The sequence below is a fragment of the Calidris pugnax genome, unplaced genomic scaffold (genome assembly GCF_001431845.1).
Source record: "Calidris pugnax isolate Ruff unplaced genomic scaffold, ASM143184v1 scaffold95, whole genome shotgun sequence".
In the NCBI taxonomy this organism is placed as follows: Eukaryota; Metazoa; Chordata; class Aves; order Charadriiformes; family Scolopacidae; genus Calidris; species Calidris pugnax.
Genome location: NW_015090885.1, coordinates 14,106,335 through 14,128,965, shown reverse-complemented (window position 1 = coordinate 14,128,965; position 22,631 = coordinate 14,106,335). Strand labels below are relative to the sequence as shown.

The window sequence follows — 22,631 nt, the reverse complement described above, 5'->3', positions numbered from 1 at the left end:
AGATCACTTGGTTTTGTGGACCATCTGAAGAACCCCACTTAGGACAAAGTTTGACAGCTCTGAATAAGAGTATACATTCCTAACTGTATTTTCCTAATATGAAAGTTCCAAGTATGTTCCAAGCAAGTAGCTTATGTTTTCATGCAGGGTACTGTGAATGGGCGTGCTTTAAACTGCCACAGTATGAACTCAAATACATAGGCAAACATCACCTGAACCTCAGCAGGAGATGGCTTGAGATCAGTTAGTCTAAAGGAAGAGCTTAACTTGAGCTCAAAGCCACAAAACCAGCAACTGGCCACATGGTACAGGCTCTTTTCTCTACTTCCAGGCACAAAATCCCATAGTGTGTGCCGGTGTATCTATCTATCTATATATCTATACACACACATATATATGTAGTTAGAGACATTACAGGAGTGAAGACTGCATCACAAGTTCACAAACCAATACTGAAATGACAAACAACTGACACAGATACATTCTTCAAAAGGACCTGGTGAAAACCTCCCACACAGACACAGCCTTCTAAGGACAACTGGAAGCCTGCACAGGCCTCATATGCAAAACAGACTTGGGAAGATCTTACCTAACCACAATCACTGCATATGTCCAAAACACTACAGAATTGGACGGGGGAGGAGGAGGCAACAGATGGTGGAAGTTTCACACAGTACCTTTACTGTCAGCAGAGTAACATGACAACTCTCTAACCGAGTCCAAAAGGCATCTTACTGTCTCACAAGAGGCTCACTGTCTCCAAGGGATGAGAAATCTGACTGGCGGTCAGATGAGTATAAACCATGACCAGCACAAAATGACATCCAGTTCTCAACCATGCACTTTTCCTGTCTGGGAGTGTTTACATCCTCTGTTGAATCCAGTTTTTCTTCCCATTTGAGTAATTGCTGTTCTTGGGGAATCCCCCAGAGCTTCAAAAAACAATTTGACAAGATCCCATGAAAGGGGAAAACAGACTGTTCGCTTATTTTCTTTCTCCTGCTTGACTCCCTTTAACTCCACATGCCAATAGATGCATCAAGCTACACAGGTAAGCGCTCCTGCATCAGTTTCCCCGATAAACAGCTTGATCTTGCAGTTTCCACGCCAGGATGGAAACACTTTCTTATCGCAGAGTCCCTGGGTGAAGAACCCATTAAAGAAGTCTCTTCCCACTTACTGCCCAGTTTATGCACCAAAACAGCACAAGAGTCTACTGTGAATAAGAGCACAGCCCAGATGAGATAGTCAGCCACAAGAGAATATCCCTCTGGATAGAAACCACTGTAAACAGTTTTCAGGAAAACACTAAAGCAGTCTACCCAAAAGGAAGGGCTGTATCTTTGGAAGTGGTGCAAATCCATCACAAAGCAATGTATTCTCACTCAGGGGAAGGATGAAAGTCCTAAACACATTCTGTCAGAAAGCACAAGTTAAAAAAAAAAAAAAAAGGCTCCATGATGCTGTTAAATGGCCAGATCCTGGGATTCCGATTAACAAGGAGACCTTTTCATCTTCTTCCATCGTTCAACATGGCTCAATTGCTGGCCCACAGGACACATCACAACTACAGAAGAACAAACCTGACACTTTCTCTGGTGAAGGACATGATGTGGCCTAGCCAAAAGCCCCTTCCCATGCCCGGACACTAGCTGGCACACCACCACACAAGAAAGCAGAAGAACAGGGACAGGAGTTTACTTTTCCTTATGCATACATGTGTGGCATTGAGCTGAACACGATGCTTCAAAGTAGCTTTTGCTACACAGGAAAGGAAGAAATGTCCTGTAGCCCTGTAGTAACTGAGACGAGAACACCTTTTTTCTTGTCCCAAACCACATTTGTAGTGATGAGCAGAGAGTTGCAGACCTCTTTCCAAAAGACATCATGTGCTTTGCACTCTCCCATTACTTAGGCATGTTGAGCAACCGCATCCCAACTCCTTTTAAAAATCCGTCTCCTGGTAGGAGTCCTATCAATTTCAGCAGATCAAAAGCATTGCCATATCTCTTTAAGGGATGTTAAAAATCAGAAAGACATCATTCCCTGCTTAGTCACTGATTTTTGGAAGAAACGGCAAGTTTGTAACTATTCAGGATCCTTACCCTGGGATTAAGGGAAGATTTGGTCCTGTGAGAGATTTTGTTAGCTCGTAAGTCAGTCACTGACTAAAGAGAAAACACTAAAGAGGAAAAAGAGATGGAAAAAAAAAAAAGGATGTCTCTAAAACCCTACAGTGTCTGTGGTGAAGTCATCTCTCAAGGATATTTCAGTCTCTCCCACAGAAGTGCAGGGATTTCTGAACCACCTGCTTGCTCACTGCTGCCAGAGAGACAAATGCAGTTTCATCTCCTTCAGAAAATGATTGAGAGGGTGGAGACCAAGTTAACATCATAGAAACATTTGGTCATTTATTCATCTGGCTCTTCAGGAAAGTATATTTTTATCCCTCAGATTACTTGCTCATCACCAAGGAGAGGAAAATTTCTCCTTCATATGCAGAAGGACAGCATATACGTTCAGAGATGAGCAAGCTCTTTAAAAAACAAAAGCAGAACAGAAAACAAACTATAAAAAGAACAAGAACATGAACACTGAGAATAGATTCAAACTTTGCTGAGTATGTCAACGTAACCCACCCTCCATTTTGAATCTGAAACCAGTCTACCAAGCAGCACTGAATCTGATGAGAGTGGTAACCATCACCTTGTGACTTCAAACAAGATACCACTGCAAAATCTTCAGTAAAACAGACATACCATAATGTGAAGGAAAGCACAACAGTGCAGAACACAGGCCTGGTGCTCTTCAATTAGCACACTTACAGTAAATTAATCTCTGTTAAGTACCCACTGCATGGTGGTATGTCATTTCAGGACACGTGACTTCACGTGTGACTTCATGACGTGATCCCTGTCAAACTTCTTTGATTTTTGGTGCAAGCAGATATTGCCTAGATGATACATAAAGCATCATGTGAGAACGCCACAAGTATCCTTGTTTCTCCTGTTCATGTAGCTATAATAGCTGCTGTATAGTAAGTGATCCAAAACAGACGAAAGATCACAAGCACAAGGCACACATGCCCAACTAAATCTTCTTACCTACTTCTTTTTTAGCAGTTGGAAACACAGCTTAAAGTAGCTTCTATGCACAAGTTTGCCACAAGATGCAAGAACCAGTCTTCCATGAGAAAACAGAGACTCTATGAACTACAAAACCTATTACAAGAAGGAACATTTCACTTTTTTGTTACCTCTTTCTTGTATGATAGCTTTCTTGTACATAGACACCATCAATATGTAATTCAAAGTGAAAATCATCTGGGACACAGATAGACAAAAAGGCAAATTTTCTACTCATTAGTCTAAGCTTGAGAGCATGGGCTCAGGAGGACGAGACACCTTTTTGGGTGCCTTGAGACAACCAAAATCCACAAATTTTATGAGCCTATTAACATTTTTACCTTGCGAAAAATAAAAATTGCTCCTCATTAACCTTCAAGAGCATGGAAAGAGTTGTTCAAAGTAGAAAATAACCCAACATACCAAAACACACAGTCGGAAAATTTCAAATGAAACTGCTTCTATCTTGAATGTTATACTAGGGCCATTGAAGGACTAGGGCATGACAGGGCAGCTGATATTCTGTCCAAAATGTCAGGTGCACTTTGAGGGTTAGTCCCTTAAATGGCACCACATCTAGGAAGTCTGACAGTTTGAAGGTGGTGAAGAGTTTCAAGGCAGGTGGATGGGATGTTTATTTTGGTCCATTTCTTGATGGGTCTGAGGTCCCACTTTGCTTGCTGCACCAGCACCTATGCTGTCTGCAGTAATTTGAAGCTTTGAATGGCCCTTCTGTTACTCGGACCTACATCCTTTGATGACCACATTAGCACTAACATACTTATGTAAATAGACAACACAACAAATAATAAAAATGCTAGCCAATGTACAGGCAATAAGAAGGCCTAAATAAATCAACAGAGAAAGAATACATTAATAAGGCAGCCTACTAATACCAGAGTGTTTGTGTCTCGTCAGCTACATTCAAGTACCAATAAAAAAGCACTTAAAACATACATTTAGTATGATACTTTAATCTCTAATCATTCATATTAATTGCTAAATCTGATAAATATTTGCATTAGCAGATTCAGTAGTAGGCACTGGCATTCAGGAATACCAGAAAAGAATGTAAGTAAAGTGTATGCAATAACTCTGCTCAACAAGAAAAGAAGAAAAATCCACTCTGGGATGCTGCAAAGGCACCATTTCTGAGGGTAACCTATCTCAGCTGGCCTTCTTATGGACGATTTGTCAGTGCAATAAGGACTGATCTACCTGATTAAGAAGTAGGCATGACAAGCTGAAAAGGGAGTCACAGCTAGCCAAGCTCTCCACAGCTGTGAAAACTGTGTGTGGAATGTGGCCTTGAAGCATATGTACAGCTTAAGAGAAAATGCGGGGAAGGGTGTCCTTCTTGGCAGGATCACAGGTACTACTGTCCTCTCAGGATCCTGTTTCCAAATGCAGCCAACACAAAAAGCTTGAAAAGGTACGAACCTCTTCCTTATGCACTGGTTCCTCTATGGAATGCCATATTGACACTTCTTGTCAACAAGTTTGACAGCAGCTTGATGTCCAATCAAGACTGCTGCTGCACCTGGCACGCAGGAGGGGGAAAATGCAAGGACTTCTTGGACTATTTATGTATTTCATAGAGTCCTGTGCTTTCTGCATCAAAGTGCACGGACAAGCTCAGAGTGCATTCGGGTTACCTGATTTAACTCTTAACTCCTGCATTCGATTTTATAAACACCAGTCCTTAACTGTATGCAAAAGCGAAGCAGGCATTCAGCGTTTTACACTCAAAGGAAATCAACGGTCTTCTTCAAAAGTAGTAATACTTAGTATGCAAGATGCAAAAAGTAAATCTAATAAGCAGAGCACAGTGAACAAAGAGAACCTTCATTCAACTGAAGGATGGGATGAGCACCAACTTAAACTAATCATCATCAGCTAACATCACGGCATCATCAGAACAACTCTGTTTCCTACATGCACTGTAACAAGCTCCCATGCTAACCTGGCACTGTTGACACATATCTTCACAAAACAAGTTCCATTTCACATTGCCACACAAATCTGAAACACCTTGGTTTTTGGAGACCTGGAGAAACAAGTTTTGCTTATGAAATACAAGCTATTACGAGAACTTTAAATTAGAACAGAAGAGACTTCAGTGTTGTAGAAAAGTCACTTGCTTCTCTTGTAATGTTTTTCATAAATTCTCCTCAGCCTCAGCCATCATCCATTACAACCCAAAGGCTTCTTCGACCTCCTCTGTTCTTGCAGAAAAAACAACAAAAGGAAGTACCTGTAGTGTTCAGTGAAAAATTACCAGTTAAGGAGTGCAGTCCCAGAGTTTAGGATTTAGAGACAGAACCCGGTGGAAGGAGGAGCAACAGATTTGTGAGGCCAAAAAGCAGTACTGTAATCATCTCCTGCCTACCATAGGCCCTAAGATTTTTCTGCACCTTTCAGCAACTAGCTATGTGGTTTAATAAGAAAAATGGTGCCTTATTTGTATTTGGAACGTGTTTAATTTCACTTTTGAATCACTTGATCAGGCTTTTGTCTGCTAGATGGTATCCATGACCACAGTTTTCCTGTTTAGGTGGACTATAATCCATTCATACATTAATCTGAGTGGCGATAAACAGAACAGAGTTCCTGAGGTTAATCAATATTTATACAGTGTTAGTCATTTATCTGCAAAGGCATTACAGTATGTTTACTTAGCAGTGGCACTTCAAACCGGCCTAGAAGGGCAGGTCTCCCTTTGGGCAGGTAATAACACCTCTAGAGTGCTAGAGTCTAGCACTAAAGGTGGTTTCATACTCCATGGTTACTGGGGGGAAACACCATGATCAGCAAGGCAGTTTGGGGTTTGGGGTGGTGGTGGGAAGGAAGTTTTACGATGAGGGTCAGCCATTGCAGTGTGGACATGCTAACCCCTACATTTTGCCAAAAGTGGAGAATGCGTAACTTATAGTATTGGTTTTGTGCTCTCCATTGGAAAGGCAAAGCAAAAGAAATCATGGCTATACAGTAAGGGCTGGGATGTTATGAAATTGGAACAGAAAGATCCTCCTAGTGAAAGCCTTCTAAACTTAAATTTCCCTCATCACCTGAGGCCTCTCTCCCTGAAAGGTGAGGTAGGTGCTGTCTCTCAAACAGGAGATGTGGTCTGCGGTGATGTGTACAGTGCTGCTGCCTTCGCAAATATTCAGGAGGTAATTGTTACAACTGCATAAAACCAGTTAAAGCTCTCTTCACTAGGGACATCCAGTAAGGATGACAGCCCAGTTCCTGTTGGCTTGGCACGAGGTTGTCAGCTTTTGTCAAATGACAAACAGCCTTGTGCGGGAGGGAAAACTACTGGTCTGGAGGGAATAATGCCCACAATAAATTATGGTAATAGTTTTATAGTCTCTACTAGTTAAAACAATTACTTTTTTCCCCACCTTCCTCCAGCTTCAGAGATATAAACCATGCATTCCAGAAGTAACAGCACAGAAAGCCCAACCAGACCAAAGCTGAGCCAGCAAAGGCCGAAAGATCACCATAAAGAAGAGGTTGGTTACAGTGGGAGAAGAAATGTGCAAAGAAGGCAGAAGGAGGATGATGTAGCCCAAGCCAGTACCATCCTAAGAAGCCCTAAGTCAGAGAAAAAGCAAAGAAGTTCTTTCAAGAAAAGAGAGGATCTCTCTCGTGATGACTTGCTATTTCTTCTTAGTGTCCTTGAGGGTGAATTACAGGTGATTTATTATCTTATTTTATATTCCAGATTGAAACACACCCACCCCCTACTCCCCCCAATTTACTGCAAAAACATGCTGCTTTCATATTAAGGAAACACCCTGCCTAATTCTTATTATTATAGCTATTAGCCAGAAAAGGTGATCTTTACAGCACACCTAAATGCAATTAAAATTTACTCACAGCATACCTGTATCACACTACAAACACTTATGGTCCACTGTAAATGATCATATAACTCAAAGCAGAGAACTCACAAAACTTCCCTGTTTTGCTGCCCCATTCTAAGTACACTGAATACAAATTATTTGTAAAACCTATTAGAGAGAACATATTAGAGATCTTTAAGATCTGTTACTTAATTATTTCTTATCTCCCCTCTCCTATGAAGTTCATACATGAATCAGTATGTGCCAGATTAAAAGAAGTAACTCACTCAACAATATTCTAACATATTTTGCTAGAAAAATCAAGATAGCCATTTCACTTCCCATAATATGAAGCATAAATGCTGCGTGCCACAGCTCACAAGATGCTGGATTTGAAGAGTGAGCATTTTTCTACTTGGAAAACAAGCCAGCTGCTAAGTGGTAAATGATGCCTAACCTGGTAAAGCATAATTTCAGTAAGTGGGAACCAGACTCCCAGTGAGCAGGGAGTGTATTTGTGTGGCAGGCTGATTGCACAGAAGTAGCGACAACCACTTAAAACTGCTCACAGGCAGAGGGAAGAGCAAACTGGCCAAAGTGGCATGAATGGATGTATCACATGGTTTCACACTTTATTCACTAGATGGGTAGTTCTATTCTTAACATATGTGTCTATATTTACATAACAACTCATACATGCTTCACAGAACACACACGTGCAATATGAATATCTGATTCACGTATCAATCTCTGAGGGTAGATCCAAGGCAAACTTCCACAGAACATTTCATTATGCAAACAGAACAGTTTCCATGTTTGTGAAACACTTCTCTCCTGCTCACTTGCCCTTTCTTCATTTAGATAAAAATTCAGATGTCACACACTCCTCGAAAAGTCTCTCTTCCTCTCAAAAAAAGATATGTATGTATATGTATTTATATGCATATACTTATATCACACACACGTCATTACACTTCTGTAATATAAATATCCATATATATAAACACATGGACACTTCAATTCTTTCAAATTTAAAAGATTTAAAACTGGAACAGAGAGAAATGAGAAACTGGAAAACAATGAGCCTGACAGGAACACTTTAAATCATGTCTGACATTCCGAAGGAAGCATTATGAATGAAAAAAGTGAGAAATCATTTTTTTTATTCCTAATTTTCCACCTCCTGTAATGCCAAATCAAATCTCTGAAGATCAGTGGTCAATCCAACCATAATTAAGTTTCAAAGTTAGATGCCATTACTCTCTGATTCCAGAACACTTAAAATACACCAAGATCACTCTTGTAGGTTTTTTCCACAGTTATAAGGATTAGAAATATATTATTTTTAATTTTTTTTAAACACAGTCACAAATAGGGATACAGAAGCGCTCCAGCCAGGAGCAGTCAGACTGAAAGTGTTACCCTCTCCTGATATATCCATCTTTCCAATTCCCTCCCTTCTTATTCTACCCGTCTAGGATTAGCATGTATGTTGTTCTGTTTTTAACTGAGGTAATTGCAGACAATGAATGTTTGAGACAATTCATTTAGTTATATCACTGTAATACAGGAGGATGGAGTGGGGCAGGGCGGGGGAGTGAGATGGACACAGCCCTAGGGGAGGTGGTGACTCAACCAGATTCCCCCCTAGTGGAAATAATCCCATAATCAGACACTCTCATGAAAAATCTTTATCATTAGAAGTGGGACTTCAAGAGAATTAGCACAATATTCGCAGCCAGTAACTTTGCCATAAAGGCGTGCTATAAAGATCTTTGCTTCAATGTGGCATCTAGGAACCAGTAACTTTGCATCAAAGAAGTGTTCTTGGTGGTTTGTTTTGTTTTTTAAAGAGCAAAGAGAATGTATAGATCACTTAAAACACTGCAGATAGATACAGCATGTTTCTCCAGCATGAAGCATGGATCTAGAGAGCAGTGCTGTATGATCGGAAGAAGGTATGTGTACCTACCAGCTTGCACAAGAATTTCTGAAATACATACGTAGAAGAACATATTATAAACATACCTGAGAATATATCATATCTACTCTTTGGTAACAGGATGACATCAGATATTTTATACAATTAAGGAAACAAATGGAATTACATTAAAAAAGAAAAAGTATAATGAAAATTTTTAGGCTATACTTTTTAAAACTACATGATTTTTGGAAACCACATAACACCACCACCTTGTAATTGTGATCTTATGAAATGCTTTTTTTAGCATGCACTCACAAATTGAGAATAACCTTAAAGCAGTTAATTTCAAAAACCTTGATGCTGCAAGGTTGCTTATTTCCTGAAGGCGTGTAACACCAGTGTGTGCACCACACCTACATGTCTACAAATACATGAGGCATGGTCTCACACGTGCATGTACACATACATACACACAGGACCGCACGGCCAGCTTTGAAAGAAATTAGTCTAGTTTTTGAGAATTGCCATTATTGCATGGCTTTAGAATGCATGTTGCAAGGGGTCACATCCCCTGCACCGCACACCTCACTACATCCACTGCTCAAACGAGCTCAGCGTAACAACAGAAGCAGACAACCCCAGATGGGTTTAAACTACAGAAGCCACCTTTGCACCCAGAATATATAAATGCACAACACCTCCAGGCTTCAAGAGCCATTGTAACATCTTTCACTAATAATTTTAAATCAGCTTCTAATACCACGTCACACTTTGCCCTGAAGTTTTGTGTTGTGAAAGCTAAGCGCTGGTCGAGAAACAGCAATATGATCTAATCACTAATAAAGTACTTCAGTATTGATGAGGGTTCTGAAGATGTTGGAGTTTACACAGAACTAATAAAATACAAAGACCTATACTTCCCTCATGCTTTTTAACTGTTGTCATGTTACTAACTATTCTGGGACACTTCACATACACAACATTCTTTAAAAAGTTTTTTAGTTTTCTCAAAATGAAAAGTAGAAAGCTAACACCTATACGCATACGCAGTTTAACAAAATAAAACCTTACTTTGTGTTTCTGCAGGCTCAAGATGAAGTTATAGGAGTACTTAAGGCTGAAAAAATTGACTTGGCTTTGCTTGAAGCACAATATGGCTTTGTTACTCCCAAGAAGGTGTTAGAGGCCCTCCAGCGAGATGCTATTCAAACAAAGGCTGAGCAATGGCAAGAAGATATCTATGAAAAGCCTATGGGAGAGGTATGAACATATAATTGATATTTAACCATAGTTCCCACCAAATTCAACAGAAAATATCTCACTGACTTCAGGGAAAGAAAGCAAACGAGTTCTAAATCTAGAATCCAACACGAGTGTGATAGCAGAACAAGGTCCAGGGTCCAGTGGGGTCCCTAATAACAACAGGTATCTAATGATCCTCATTTATACTGCACACGGGGGGCTTTAAACATTGACAGACATGATTTTGTTTAACTCAGACTCTGACAGTCAGCTTTCTATTTTTGACACTGTCTTTTTCCCCCCTTTCTGTTATCCAAATTTACAACCCATACAAACAGATGCCTCCTTATTTGTCTCACTGAGGCCACTGAGACCAATGGCTGGTAAGGGTCCATTCAGCTGTCTACCTTTATATATCCCAGTTCCCACTAATTCTGTGGAAGTCACAGGTACAGCTGCTTTGTCCAAGTAGTTGCTGTAATGAGCTGTCATCAGAAACTTCATCCAGGCAAGTATCTAATATTCTCACATTATACCTATGTAACCTTTACTTTAATTACACTGCAGCAGCAGCCATACTTTCTGAACAATGTAATCTGAATTTCATTTCCACCCTGCAATGCAAATCACTGGATATAAAAATTCCCCTCATAACAGAATATGTTTTTTTCCAAAGTAAGTGTCTCCTCTTAAATTTAGATAAACATTTTTCATCTACTGCTCAGCACAGATAATCATCTTCAAAATAAAAGCAGAAATTATGAATAAAATTCTTCTACCAAGTGTTTTCCAAGCTTTCTGAAAAGACATGTACCTAAGGATACAGAGTTCATTTCAGAGAAAATTACGTCAGGCAAAAGGTCAACGCTCATTTCAGAGGCTCAGAGGTTAAAATCTCTGACTATAATCTGAAACAGATAAAGTTCAACTGTGGAGGTTAATTTATTTTAAAACATTGTGGCATTATGTCACAGAAACTTTGAGTACAAATGGAAATGATCTGAAGAGAAATCCAAATAAGTTTGAAAACATGAGTTCAGTCTGTTACTTTACATAAGTTTATACATGCTTTTTCCTTCTTACACTTAATGGCAGAGAAAGGATTTCTAACACCACTGGATCTGGCAATTCCAAAAGGCAAAGGTAAACATCCTGAGGGCAACTGAGACACTAGAAGAACCCCCAGACACTTCATATATCTTGGTAAACCAAAGGATGCTGTAATTGGCAGGCATTCCACAATTTCAGTTTCAAAATCCCCCCCAAATTAAGTCAGAGATCCATTGAGTTTTTGTTCGGATTGTTTAAACATTTATAAAAACCAAGAGGGAGGTGGAACCAGCCGCAAAGTATGAGAACCAACCATTTAAATTCCCCCTTTGCCACCACGACAACATACCTTTGTATCTGCACAAAACCTCTGCTGATCCAGTTTCTATACAGCATGTGTCTCTCACCCTTGACAATTTAGCCTTGTAGCCCTGAACACAGAGGATCTGCACAAAACTCAATTGAAAAATACACTGAATTCCAGAAGGCACCTGTAAGATTACTGGTCCTTTAACATTCTCTTACAAGTCACTCATCTATCCTAAATCATATGAAGTTTCTTGGCAAATTTGGTTAAGAAGGTAGTGAGAAAATTTGGACAGCTTTACTCATGAGGAATAGGATTCATGAGTGAAGAAACATAGCAAAATCGAAAACAGTAGTAATATATCTTCCTTTCCAAAACCTATGAGGAGTGTGACAGATGAAAACCATGTCTTCCTTGGCTACGAGGAAATTTAATTTTTTTGAAAGAAGAGGATTTTTTCAGCCCAATTTTCTCTACAGCTATTTCTTTCTGCAACCTAACAAATGCCAGATAAGCTTACTCTAGTTCCTCACGCTTGAGGATACAATAAATTGTTTTATGTTTAAAGCAAAGAAAATAGACTTTCTTTTAGGGTTTGCTTCTCTCTGACACAAAGGCCTGGAAAGGTTTTCCACCTTTCATGGTTTATAAATTTAGATCAATTTATAAATTTAGGTCAATTCATGAAAAAAATCTGCCTTCTGATCAATTGCCACTTCTCTAGAATAGAAAAAGAATGGTATTCAACATTCTACTAAATACAGAATAATAGTATAAGAACATTTTTCTTAGATTCAAAAATAAACAATTTTCTAAAAAGAATCAAAAAGCCATCAGAGAAGGTGATGTAGGAGAAGAGAGACAAAGAGGAAAATGCTGCATAATTTATGGTGTTTTTTTCTCATGTTTCAAACCTTCATGGAATTAGAAAGCCAATTCTGGTTTCTAACTCTCCCCAGCTTCCAACAAAGTTCAAAGAAAAAAAAAAAGTCTGATCCCTCACTGTTTGAAATGTGATGAACCTCCTACCATTTTGAGAACTCCTCTAAAAGCAGTAAAACTAGAGGAAAGCCTATATTCTGCATCCATCAAGGACACTTCAAAATTTAATCCATTTTTAAAATCCCAGTGCCAATCAACTCAGGAAAAGATGCATCTTCATCAGCCTTTTAACAAAGTATATCTGATTGCATTCACACTATGTCTTACAAGGGTTGGTCATAATTTTCCAACAACGACAGCTGTAGGGGACCAATAAGTTAGTAATAGGAAGAGACTAGAAACAATAACATTGACAACGTGGCATGCAGGAAAAGCAGAGCACCATAGCCACGTGGAAATTTGGCTCAGCTAGGGTTGAAAAAGACAAGGAAGGAACCAATCCCATAATCTCCAGTAATCTTAAACTTGAGATTATACACTTATAAATAGCGACTGTGAGGATATTGTTAACAGGAATGATATTTTATTGAACTTTGGATAAAGAAATGTAAGTAACCTGGATTTTATTCTGGCACAGTGCCAAACTCAAAACAGTCTGAAAAGGAGAAAGATAAAAAGTTCGGTTCCAACTTAATGGATATGAGACACAGCAGGCTAATCTGACTTCAGACATGAATTGGTGGCACAATGTATGTAAACGATTAAATTCCTGTGAATTTTTAGCTTGCTGAACTATTCACAGTTACGTAAGACCATGCCTCTTATTTTCCATTGTATTGTACAGTATGTTCAAGTATTAATTCTAGCAAAAAGCCCACATGGTTAGCAAGAACAAAACAACAAATCACTTAATTAAGATTTTATCACTTTAATTTTCAACAGAAGACATTTATACTGCTGCTTATTAGCCCTCTGTGGTTTGTAGCCAAGAACTGTATATGCTGAGTAAATGTGTGTGCGTACATATAAATGGGTATTTCTCCATGCGCAGATTTAGCATTTGGACAGAGTAATTTGAGGAACCGGGGGCTTCTGGAGACCGCTCCTCTGGAGAGGATCTCACACTAACAGGGGTGCACACGACTTCTCTCTCTTCTCTGCTGGATATGTTGGAGTCAGCTGCTAGGTCTCACAGGGAAAAGGCAAGAGTCAAATTTGCTCCCCAGGGAATCATAGAATCATAGAATTGCCCAGGCCGGAAGGAACCTCCAAAGGTCATCTAGTCCGACCTCCCCACAGTCAGCAGGGACACCCTCAACTAGACCAGGTTGCCCAGGGCCTCGTCGAGCCTCTCCTTGAATATCTCCAGGGAAGGGGCCTCAACCACCTCCCTGGGCAACCTGTTCCAGTGCTCCACCACCCTCACAGTGAAGAACCCTCTCCTAATCTCCAGTCTAAATCTGTTCCCCTCCAGCTTGAAGCCATTTCCCCTCGTCCTGTCACTGCAGGCCTTTCTAAACATGCTCTCCCCAGCCTTCCTGTAGGCTCCCTTCAGGTACTGGAAGGCCGCTATTAGGTCTCCCTGGAGCCTCCTCTTCTTCAGGCTGAACAACCCCAGCTCCCTTAGCCTGTCCTTGTAGCAGAGGTGCTCCATCCTCCTGATCATCCTTGTGGCCCTCCTCTGGACCTTCTCCATCAGGTCCATGTCCTTCTTATATTGAGGGCTCCAGACCTGCACACAATACTCCAGGTGAGGTCTCACCAGAGCAGAGTAAAGCGGAAGAATCACCTCTCTGGACCTGCTGGCAACGCATCTTTTGATGCAGCCCAGGATGCGATTGGCCTTCTGGGCCCTTATTTTGCCAAAGGACACAAAAAAAGTTTCCAAACAAAGCACACAGGAGTGCTGCAAAGCCGTACCAGACCCTGCTCTGCTCGGTGCTGCAGGGAGGGAGAGGCGTGCTGCACAGTATGATACACAAGTGTCCCAAACACCCATACCCATTACACAGCTTACATGCAGATCTCAAGTGTCTGCATTAATTGTGATGTAGGACTTGCTGCCTCTCCAATTCTCTTCTCTATCAACTACCTGTACCAGGAGACAGGTCCAGCACCTCTTCCCTTCCCTCCCGAGTAGAATCCCAAGCTCTCGCTCTCCACCTTGTTCCCAACCACAACTGCCACATGCCAGCTGCAGATGCTCATGGTAGGACTGATTTGACAGCATTCTTGAAAAGAAATCCCAAATGCATCTTCTAATCTGAGGAACAGGAGAAATCTGCAACATGAAAACAGCTTTGAGGCAGCAGCTTACTCTTTTTTTACCCACTTTCAAATTCCTCATTCCCCTTCTCTGCCTTGAACACACACCTCTCCCATTCCAAAGACCAGTTTGTAATCCAAACTGCTCATCTCAGCACTGACAAAAGCACAACTGTGAAGTAAAACACACTGGCATTGCTCACTCAGAAATGCAAAACAAAAACCTGGAGTGACTACCTTTCTTCTTGTATACTTGCTGCTTGGATTATCTCTTGAATTAACCTCTCTTAGCCATTCAACAAATACTCTAGAGCAAACAAAATACACTGAACCCATAAAACACTGCTGGCAGGTCCCACACCCTTCACACCCAATAGTGCAAAGCAGAACTATTTTCTATTTGGCTAATGTTGTTTATGTTGATGACTAACCCTCATCTCCATCAGGCATTTATATGTTTGGAAACAGGAGTCTTTTGATTTATCATCAGCTTGTAGCCAGAAATCTCAGTGTTTTCTTACCATAGCAATTTACACATCCCCCTCAGGTTCTTACATATACTTTTGAAGCAGTGGTCCAATCCACACAACTGCATCACTTTACTTTCTTAACCCCATCCATGCAGAAGGCCTGCCAAAAGAAATGAGAAGTTCACACCTTTGCCTTCTTCCCCACCTGATGTCCCAATGAGAGCTGGTACCAGCAAACGCAATCATGCAAGACTGATGCCCAGGTCATATCAATTTAAGTCAGACAGGACCACAGTTGCAAACAGCACCACATGAGAACTTTATGAAGAAACAGGAGACAGGTTGCCTTCTGAGAACAACATATGTTCACCTGACAGCATGACCTTTAAAAAGGTGAAGATCAGAAACTGGGGTGATGGTGTTTCATGCACCTGTGCAATAGCTGTTCCAAAAAAAACCCAACCAAAACAAAAACCCAAACAAAATTCTCTGATTCTGGTAAGCTAGTAGCTGACCAAAAGATTTTTAAATTTTCTTTTCTGGTGGAAGAGAGGAAAGTGTGGAGAAATTCAAAATGGCCAGATTTCTCCAAGCTGACCTTTTAAGGCAATTCAGTTTTCAACTTCTGTAGAAGACATAGAAAACACAGCCAAGAGATTACTGTATAAGGCTGCACTTGCTCACTGACAAAGCTTGCATATGCAAAGGTTTAGGTAAGAAATGTTTTCCCAAGAGAGATAGATCCTACTTGAGGATGAAGATTCCAGAAAGCACTGACGCTGCTGGTGTAAAAGTGTGCAAATTATGAGTGAACAAGAGGAAAAAAACCACACACCTTAACAGCCTGCTGTAAGAGCACCACAATACAGCCAAAAAGAACAGCCAGGTTTCTTTACATTGTTTGATCATTTGTAAAATAAGCTCAGCTATGTTGGAACAGAAAAGACACTTCTAAAGTCACAGGGGAAAGAATGGGCAATTCTCAAAATGGTCCAGATTTCTGTTGGAATATTTTGGACTCAAACCATCTTCAAAGTCTTGTCAATGGTTTCTTTATCCTTATTCATAGCAGTGTCACCAAAAAAATAAATTAACAATGATTTACAAGAAACGTAAGAGAATATATAAAGCTTAAAAAGAAGTTGACGCAAACAAGAGGAGACTTGGAAGCTGATGCAGAAATTGAGGATATTCTTATTCATTCAAGAAACTCAATTTTAGGCATTCCAGTTCTATCATCACTTCTATTGGCCAAACTGAATAAACATGAGGAAAAAATAATTAATCATAGTGCTTGGAATTAAATTGTCCAAAATAAGCAGTGGCCCTAAGAATCTGAAGCCCCAGTGTTTCTTGTGGCACATGGAATTCCTTGTAGGGGAAACACTGGAGAACCAGAACCAGCCTTGCTTCCCACACTGCTCATTTGTGAATTCTTTCCTATTAATAGAGAAGGACTGCAAAGCAGCCTGACCTACTAGAATAGACTGTGGTTAAAAGGAAGCACTAGGCTTTAAGCTCAAAATGTCTCTTTTCCAAAAAGGATATGAGAATTCCTGTGTTAACCTGATGAGGGAGGCAGCCTCCACAGGGCAAAGGGAATGAGCAGGGAACGAAGATTCTCACTAGTACAGACTCTTCCCAGGTCTTTAGGTGGTGTCCAGTGAGCATTCTTCAAACTTCAGCTAGATCAGTAATGCCTAAGGAGGAAACCCGTTCTGATTTCATACATACACACTTGCATAATTCCATCCATCACATACTGAATTCAAAATTATAAAAGAATCCTCAGAATGACAATTTTCTCTTAGTTTGTGGAAATCATTTTGTTTAACAGCATAACTCCAGTGAACAATTATGCCAATACCTCTGTGGTTTAGAAAAAACTAAAAATTATTACCAAAACTTAAACCAGATTATTTTAATTAAAACATTACTATATAATAGGTAGAAGCTCAGAAAGAATCCTTAGGGAAGAGAAGGGAATTTGATGTTCAGAGTGTGCTATAAAGGTGCCACCTGCAAGGCAAATCCCTTTACAATGTGTGAAATTTGAGGAACAAAACAGGAAATGCCACCATTAAATAAAAACACTTAAGAATACTTCCAACCATTTCAAATTTAGCACTCACTTATTCCAGAAACTCAGAGCAAGCACAGGAGACAGAAGTGTTTCCCACTCTTGGTTCTACCATGCATTTACTGTGAAACCAGAGGAAAACTGCTTTTTAATCTACCTGTCTCCCTTACAAAGCCAATTCAATGCTCTCATTTCCTATGCAGCCACAAATGAGGCAGCTATTTCTATTCAACCAAGTCGGTCTACTCCGTGTGAAGCAAAGGCTTCTTCTGCCAGGACATCTGTTTCTCTACCGCAATGATCAATGAGAAAAGCACAGCCCTGGGAACAGTAACTGTTAATTAGTAGCTGTTGAGGATCAGTCATGGCAGGAGGAGGAACAGAAGGTGACTGAGGGTCCCGTAAAACAGTACCTTAACTTATTTTTCTAATTTGTCAGAATTAGACTGACAGAACTAAATAAACCTTTCCAAACAGATAGCAAAGGACTGGGCCATTAGACTATTAAACGAATTTTATATTAGTAAGCCTCATTAATGAAAGCCTGAGCAAGTAAGAGTTTCAAAAGACTTCAGGAGTTTTTGCTTTTTTTTGTAGCTTGATAAAGTTGTAGAGAAACAGAAGGAAACTTACAGACGAATGCTGGAGCAACTTCTCATGGTAGAAAAATCACACAGACAGACACTGCATGAACTAGAAGAGGAGAAGCGGAAGCACAGCAAATACATGGAAAAAAGCGATGAGTTTACAAACTTCCTGGAACAAGAACGTGAAAGGTAAGGTTACCTCTTGCCATAGTACAAAGAAATACCTACAATTTAACATTTCATCTGAGGATCTGTCCACCTTCTTATTCTGCATCCACTAAAAATTGGAAATATTTGCAGAGTTGTATTTTGAGAGTTCAGCTGTGAAAACATGACTAATTACTCCTAGATAACAGTAGTGTGTACATCTCCACAAGCAGGTGAGGTAAGTCAGATGGTTAGCAGCTTAATCTGCACTGTGGCAAGATGACCGGGATGTTACACTACAGAGAAGACAGGGAGATAAGCAAATGTGTAAAGTTACAACCAACATGAAGCAAGTGACCCTTTCAGCACGTTTAAGATGCTCAGTGATGCTACAGGATGTGAGTAACTGAATATGAAATCAGGCATGCAGCCTTTGATGGCGGAAGAAAAAGACTTGAGGAAAAATAGGTGGTATTTGGACAGACCACAGGACTACAGAGTGACGAAAGCAAAGGCAGAGGATAATTTACAGAAAGCTTTGAAAACAAGAATGCCATAATGTTCTTATATCAGGATTGGCATAAAAACCATAAATTCAACTTCATTTTTAAACATAACCTAGAAGCACCACAGCTCATTTAAGCACGGTGTGAGGGTTTCACCACCAATTCTCAGAAAGGTTGGGAAGAATATAATGTCAGTTACTGTCTTTAAAAAAGCCACTTTAAACTACGGCTTCTCCAAATCTGCAATAAACTGAGCACATCCTAAGGGGAAAAAAAAAAAAAAAAAAAATTATCGAAGAACATCTAAGGGGAAAAAAAAAAAATAAAAAAAATTATCGAAGAACACTTCCTATTCCCTGGATAGCTACACCAGAAGATAGGAGAATATTGTCTCTGTTTCCTTTCGCTTAGGAACAGCTTCCAGATGGAAATGTTTGGGTGTGAGAACGTCAAGCCTATTCTAAACTCACATTATGCACAGATAATTCTTCCTCTGCTTCGCCTGTGTAACATCATGTTCCATGTATTTTGGCAGTGTTCACCCTTCGCACTACACCTCTCTCCTGCAGGTCTATCAAAGATAGCACATATGCTTCCCACTGAGTATGCAGCCATATTTATGGATTGCAATTAAAGCTGCTGGGCAAAAAAACCCCCTTTGCTTCTCAGAGAAATGTATACAGATGCAGGCAAGCACAGGAACACACAAAAAAGCATATACCAAGTCCCCCCACAAGACACAGAACTCACTTTTTTTTCTTTAAAAACTGTTTTTGTGAAGCATCATCACCCCAGGAACCAAAACCTGAGATGAATGCAAATTTTTACCTCTGCTGTCTTTTTCTCAAAAACTATCAGACACTCACCTCTTAGAGACAGAGCTAAACAACTGCAGTTGCTAAAAGTGGCAAAATGTTACATCAGACACATGTGCTCACACAGCATGAAAAGCTACACAGAAGGAAAGACTAAGCATCAGAGTCTTTGTACTTTTTTCTTGGTGAAAAGAGGGTATACGTGGGATTAAAACTCTCTTCCCTGCCCCTCCTCCGTATTCCCCCCAAGAAGACTATAAAACATTTACCACTATTGTCTGCAACATTTAGTCTATCAGACTGGAAAAAAGGGGAACGGGGGAGGGGAAATACTGAGGTGCCTAATGAGACCTTAGAGGATGTAATAATAGATTTCAGATTAAGTCTCAATTTTTGTATTTTCTTTGGAGGACGTATTTTATGTGGAAAACCTTAAGGGGGTGTGATGTCACATATTGAGCCGATTCCAAAACGTTTGCCAAGTAATGTCGCCATCAAGATCTCCACGCAATTGCCTGCCATAACAGAAAAAAAAAAAAACCCAAACAAAAACCAACAAAAAAGCACATAAGCAAAAAAACCCACTCAGCAAGTTAAGGCACAGTTCTTTCTACATTAGCCTGCCTGACCTGACATTCAGGACACACACTGCAAAGTGACCTTTTTTTTTCTTTCAAAAACTTTAGTCCAATTTAAATCCTCTCAGGATGTGAATTTTGCATTTTGATTAAGAACAAACAGAAATGTTTCATATATAAAGCAATGGCAAATGAATTTTTGGTCCCCCTTCTCCCAATTCCTCTGAAAATATTAAGGAGTTTTAAATATTATGTAAGCACAGTCATACACCATTTTCTAAACAGAGAAAGATAATGAAGGTATGAGAGGAAGAAACCAGTCACAGGTACCTTGGGGTAAAAGGGTTAAATTGGAGGAAAGGAAGAAATCTCCCAATGTATAGGTGTGTCCCATCTTCAGACTTTCTAGATACTGTATGGACTCTCAACTAGACAAAGGGCAAAGCTTTATTGTGAACATACACCCATTAAATAAGCGAATGTTATTCAACAGGACAGGAAAAAAAATAGCAGTTTCCTCATAAGCAATGTAATAGATTTTTAAAGGCAGTTATGATAAGTGATAAAAAGGAATTCAGAACTGTGCAGATTGGTACAGCAGCTATTAATAATATCTTTAGTTTAAAGATCATCTACTAAGATGAGGGGTGTTTTCCTACAGGGAGGAAAGCCATCATAATGTTTTGCTTTAGCTCTTAGTTCACACTCACAAAGGTCATATAGACAACATAGTCCAGAGAAGAAAACACAATTGTTTACATATAAGATAATCCAACATTTCCTAAAAGGAAACTTATTCCTTATGCTCTAAGGAAGTGAAAAAATGTAAGCTAGCCAACCAAACACTATACCACTGTATCAGGCATTTCTTCTAAAAACATTAAATAAAGGGCTTTTTCAGTGTTCCAATAAAAGTTATTATTATACCCTTCTGGAGGGTCAGCATTCACCAAGCATAAAAAATGGAACCTAACCTGCAAAAGTCTCACAACTGTAGTCTTTCCCATCTAACAAAACATCATAAAACACTGTGGTTGTTGCTCCAACTGCTGCACCCCTCAAGATCAGGCAGTTAATATGATGCTCTGTTGAGTGATACAGGCTAGAAGGGATCTCCTAATGTCTCCAGCACAACCTGCTGAGTGCAGGACTAACTTCAGAGTCAGATCAGGTTGCTCAGACCCCTGTCCAGCTAACTATTGAAGATGTCCAGTGATTCTGTTGGCTGCCAAGGTTCTTGATGCAGTCTTTGCCATCCTCACCAGGAGACCCTTTCCCTCAATTTCATTGTAGGCATCATTCTAGTCTGGCTTATGCCCCATGTTCAACTGAAACTGCTCTCATTACAGGTTCAATAACTTCCCCCCTAGCAAACCTCTGAACCTAATCCATCTTCATTGTCTCTGATCTTTTCACTGCCTTGGACACAAATGAGTTTTAAGCACTTCCTTTCCATCTTACCCACACAGGGTTTCTGCAACTCAAGTAAGACTCATTTCTTGAAGTGTCTCCGCAGTGTAATCTGGGTTGGAAGCTTCTCATTGTCCACCTCTGCTTTGTCGATAGGACTCCACAGGTCTTATTCTTTAGGTCTTATCCTTTATCCATTCATTCTGTGTTTTGCCTCACAGAAACTCAAAGTCAGCCATTATCTCTATATTAATGACTCAAATCTACTCCAACCACCATCACATCAACAAATCTCACCATTTGTGAGCAACCTGCCATCATCCCCAACTCCATAAGACTAGAAGGAAACCCACTTTTTTAATCTCCCTGCCCTCAGCTTCATCCTTAAGATTCTCTAATAAATACCTCAGTTCTTAAAACTAGAGTAACAAAGTCATACTGCTTATCACTTGGCCTGTCATACATAGGTAAATTTTCTACATGACCTCAAAAATTCTTTCATAGCATGTCCAAGAAAATAAAAAATAAAATTATAAACAAACACCACCCCTCCCCACTCCCCAACAAACCCCCAAAAAACCTACCAAACCCACTCAAATAAACCAAACGTATATTTCTGTCCATCCAAATAACTAAATCCTTTTACAGACCCTCACTTCAAAAATATTTTTTTATCATTTCCATATCAGCTATTTCACCTCTCTATGTCTCTTCACTGGAGGCACTCTCATTACTGCATTAAAGCTATGTATTTCCTCTAGTGTACCTTTACAGTACACCCTTACTCTCTCATGCAATGTTATTAGATGGACTAAACATCACACTAAAAATGTACCAAAATTAAATCATGTCATGTTATAATCCTGCTTAGGTACTGAGTAGGTAAGAAAGGTGTTTTTATAAAACTGAGCATTCTAGGTTAAGTGGCTTGCTTTGTTTTTTTGACAGTATCAAATGAAAGTAATTGCTACACACAGTAGGTCAAGTGAGAAATGCTTGAAAACTGGGACAGGGCATCAAGGAGAGAAAGAACCATCTCAGCCAAAAGGTGAAGTGTGTTAGTATGTTGTCAGCATAACAGTGCTGTATTTTTTATTCTGACACATTCACACGTTGGAATAACAATATATTGCATGTCCAGCTCTGGAAAATTCAATATTCTACAACAGTGGGTATAATTAATATTTGCTGTTTTTCTTAATGAAGCCAATTAAATATTATAAGAAGCAGGATCTTATCTCTATAGAAAGCTACAGTAAAAATAAACACTGTCGACTTATTTATTCTCCATGTGTTACCAGCAGTTTTTAATTTCATGCACACTGAACTATTGTTGTAGATTGCATTGTACTCAAATGCAATCATTTCCTTTTAGCTTTCTGGCAATGACTTATA

The 22,631-nt window shown here is 39.7% G+C and overlaps 1 protein-coding gene across 3 annotated transcripts in view; it reads left to right on the top strand.

Annotated features, from left to right (window-relative positions):
* The window catches only part of FILIP1L (filamin A interacting protein 1-like), a 198,194-nt gene that overhangs the window by 110,502 nt on the left and 65,061 nt on the right, over positions 1 to 22,631 (top strand). For 2 of the 3 annotated variants that reach the window (XM_014947303.1, XM_014947304.1), the window contains exons 4-6: positions 6,540 to 6,823; positions 9,984 to 10,157; positions 17,791 to 17,969. In XM_014947303.1, the coding sequence (XP_014802789.1) occupies positions 6,557 to 6,823; positions 9,984 to 10,157; positions 17,791 to 17,969 (620 nt within the window). In that variant the 5' untranslated portion in view covers positions 6,540 to 6,556. The remainder of the gene's footprint in view (positions 1 to 6,539; positions 6,824 to 9,983; positions 10,158 to 17,790; positions 17,970 to 22,631) is intronic. The other variant, XM_014947305.1, reaches the window with a different exon arrangement.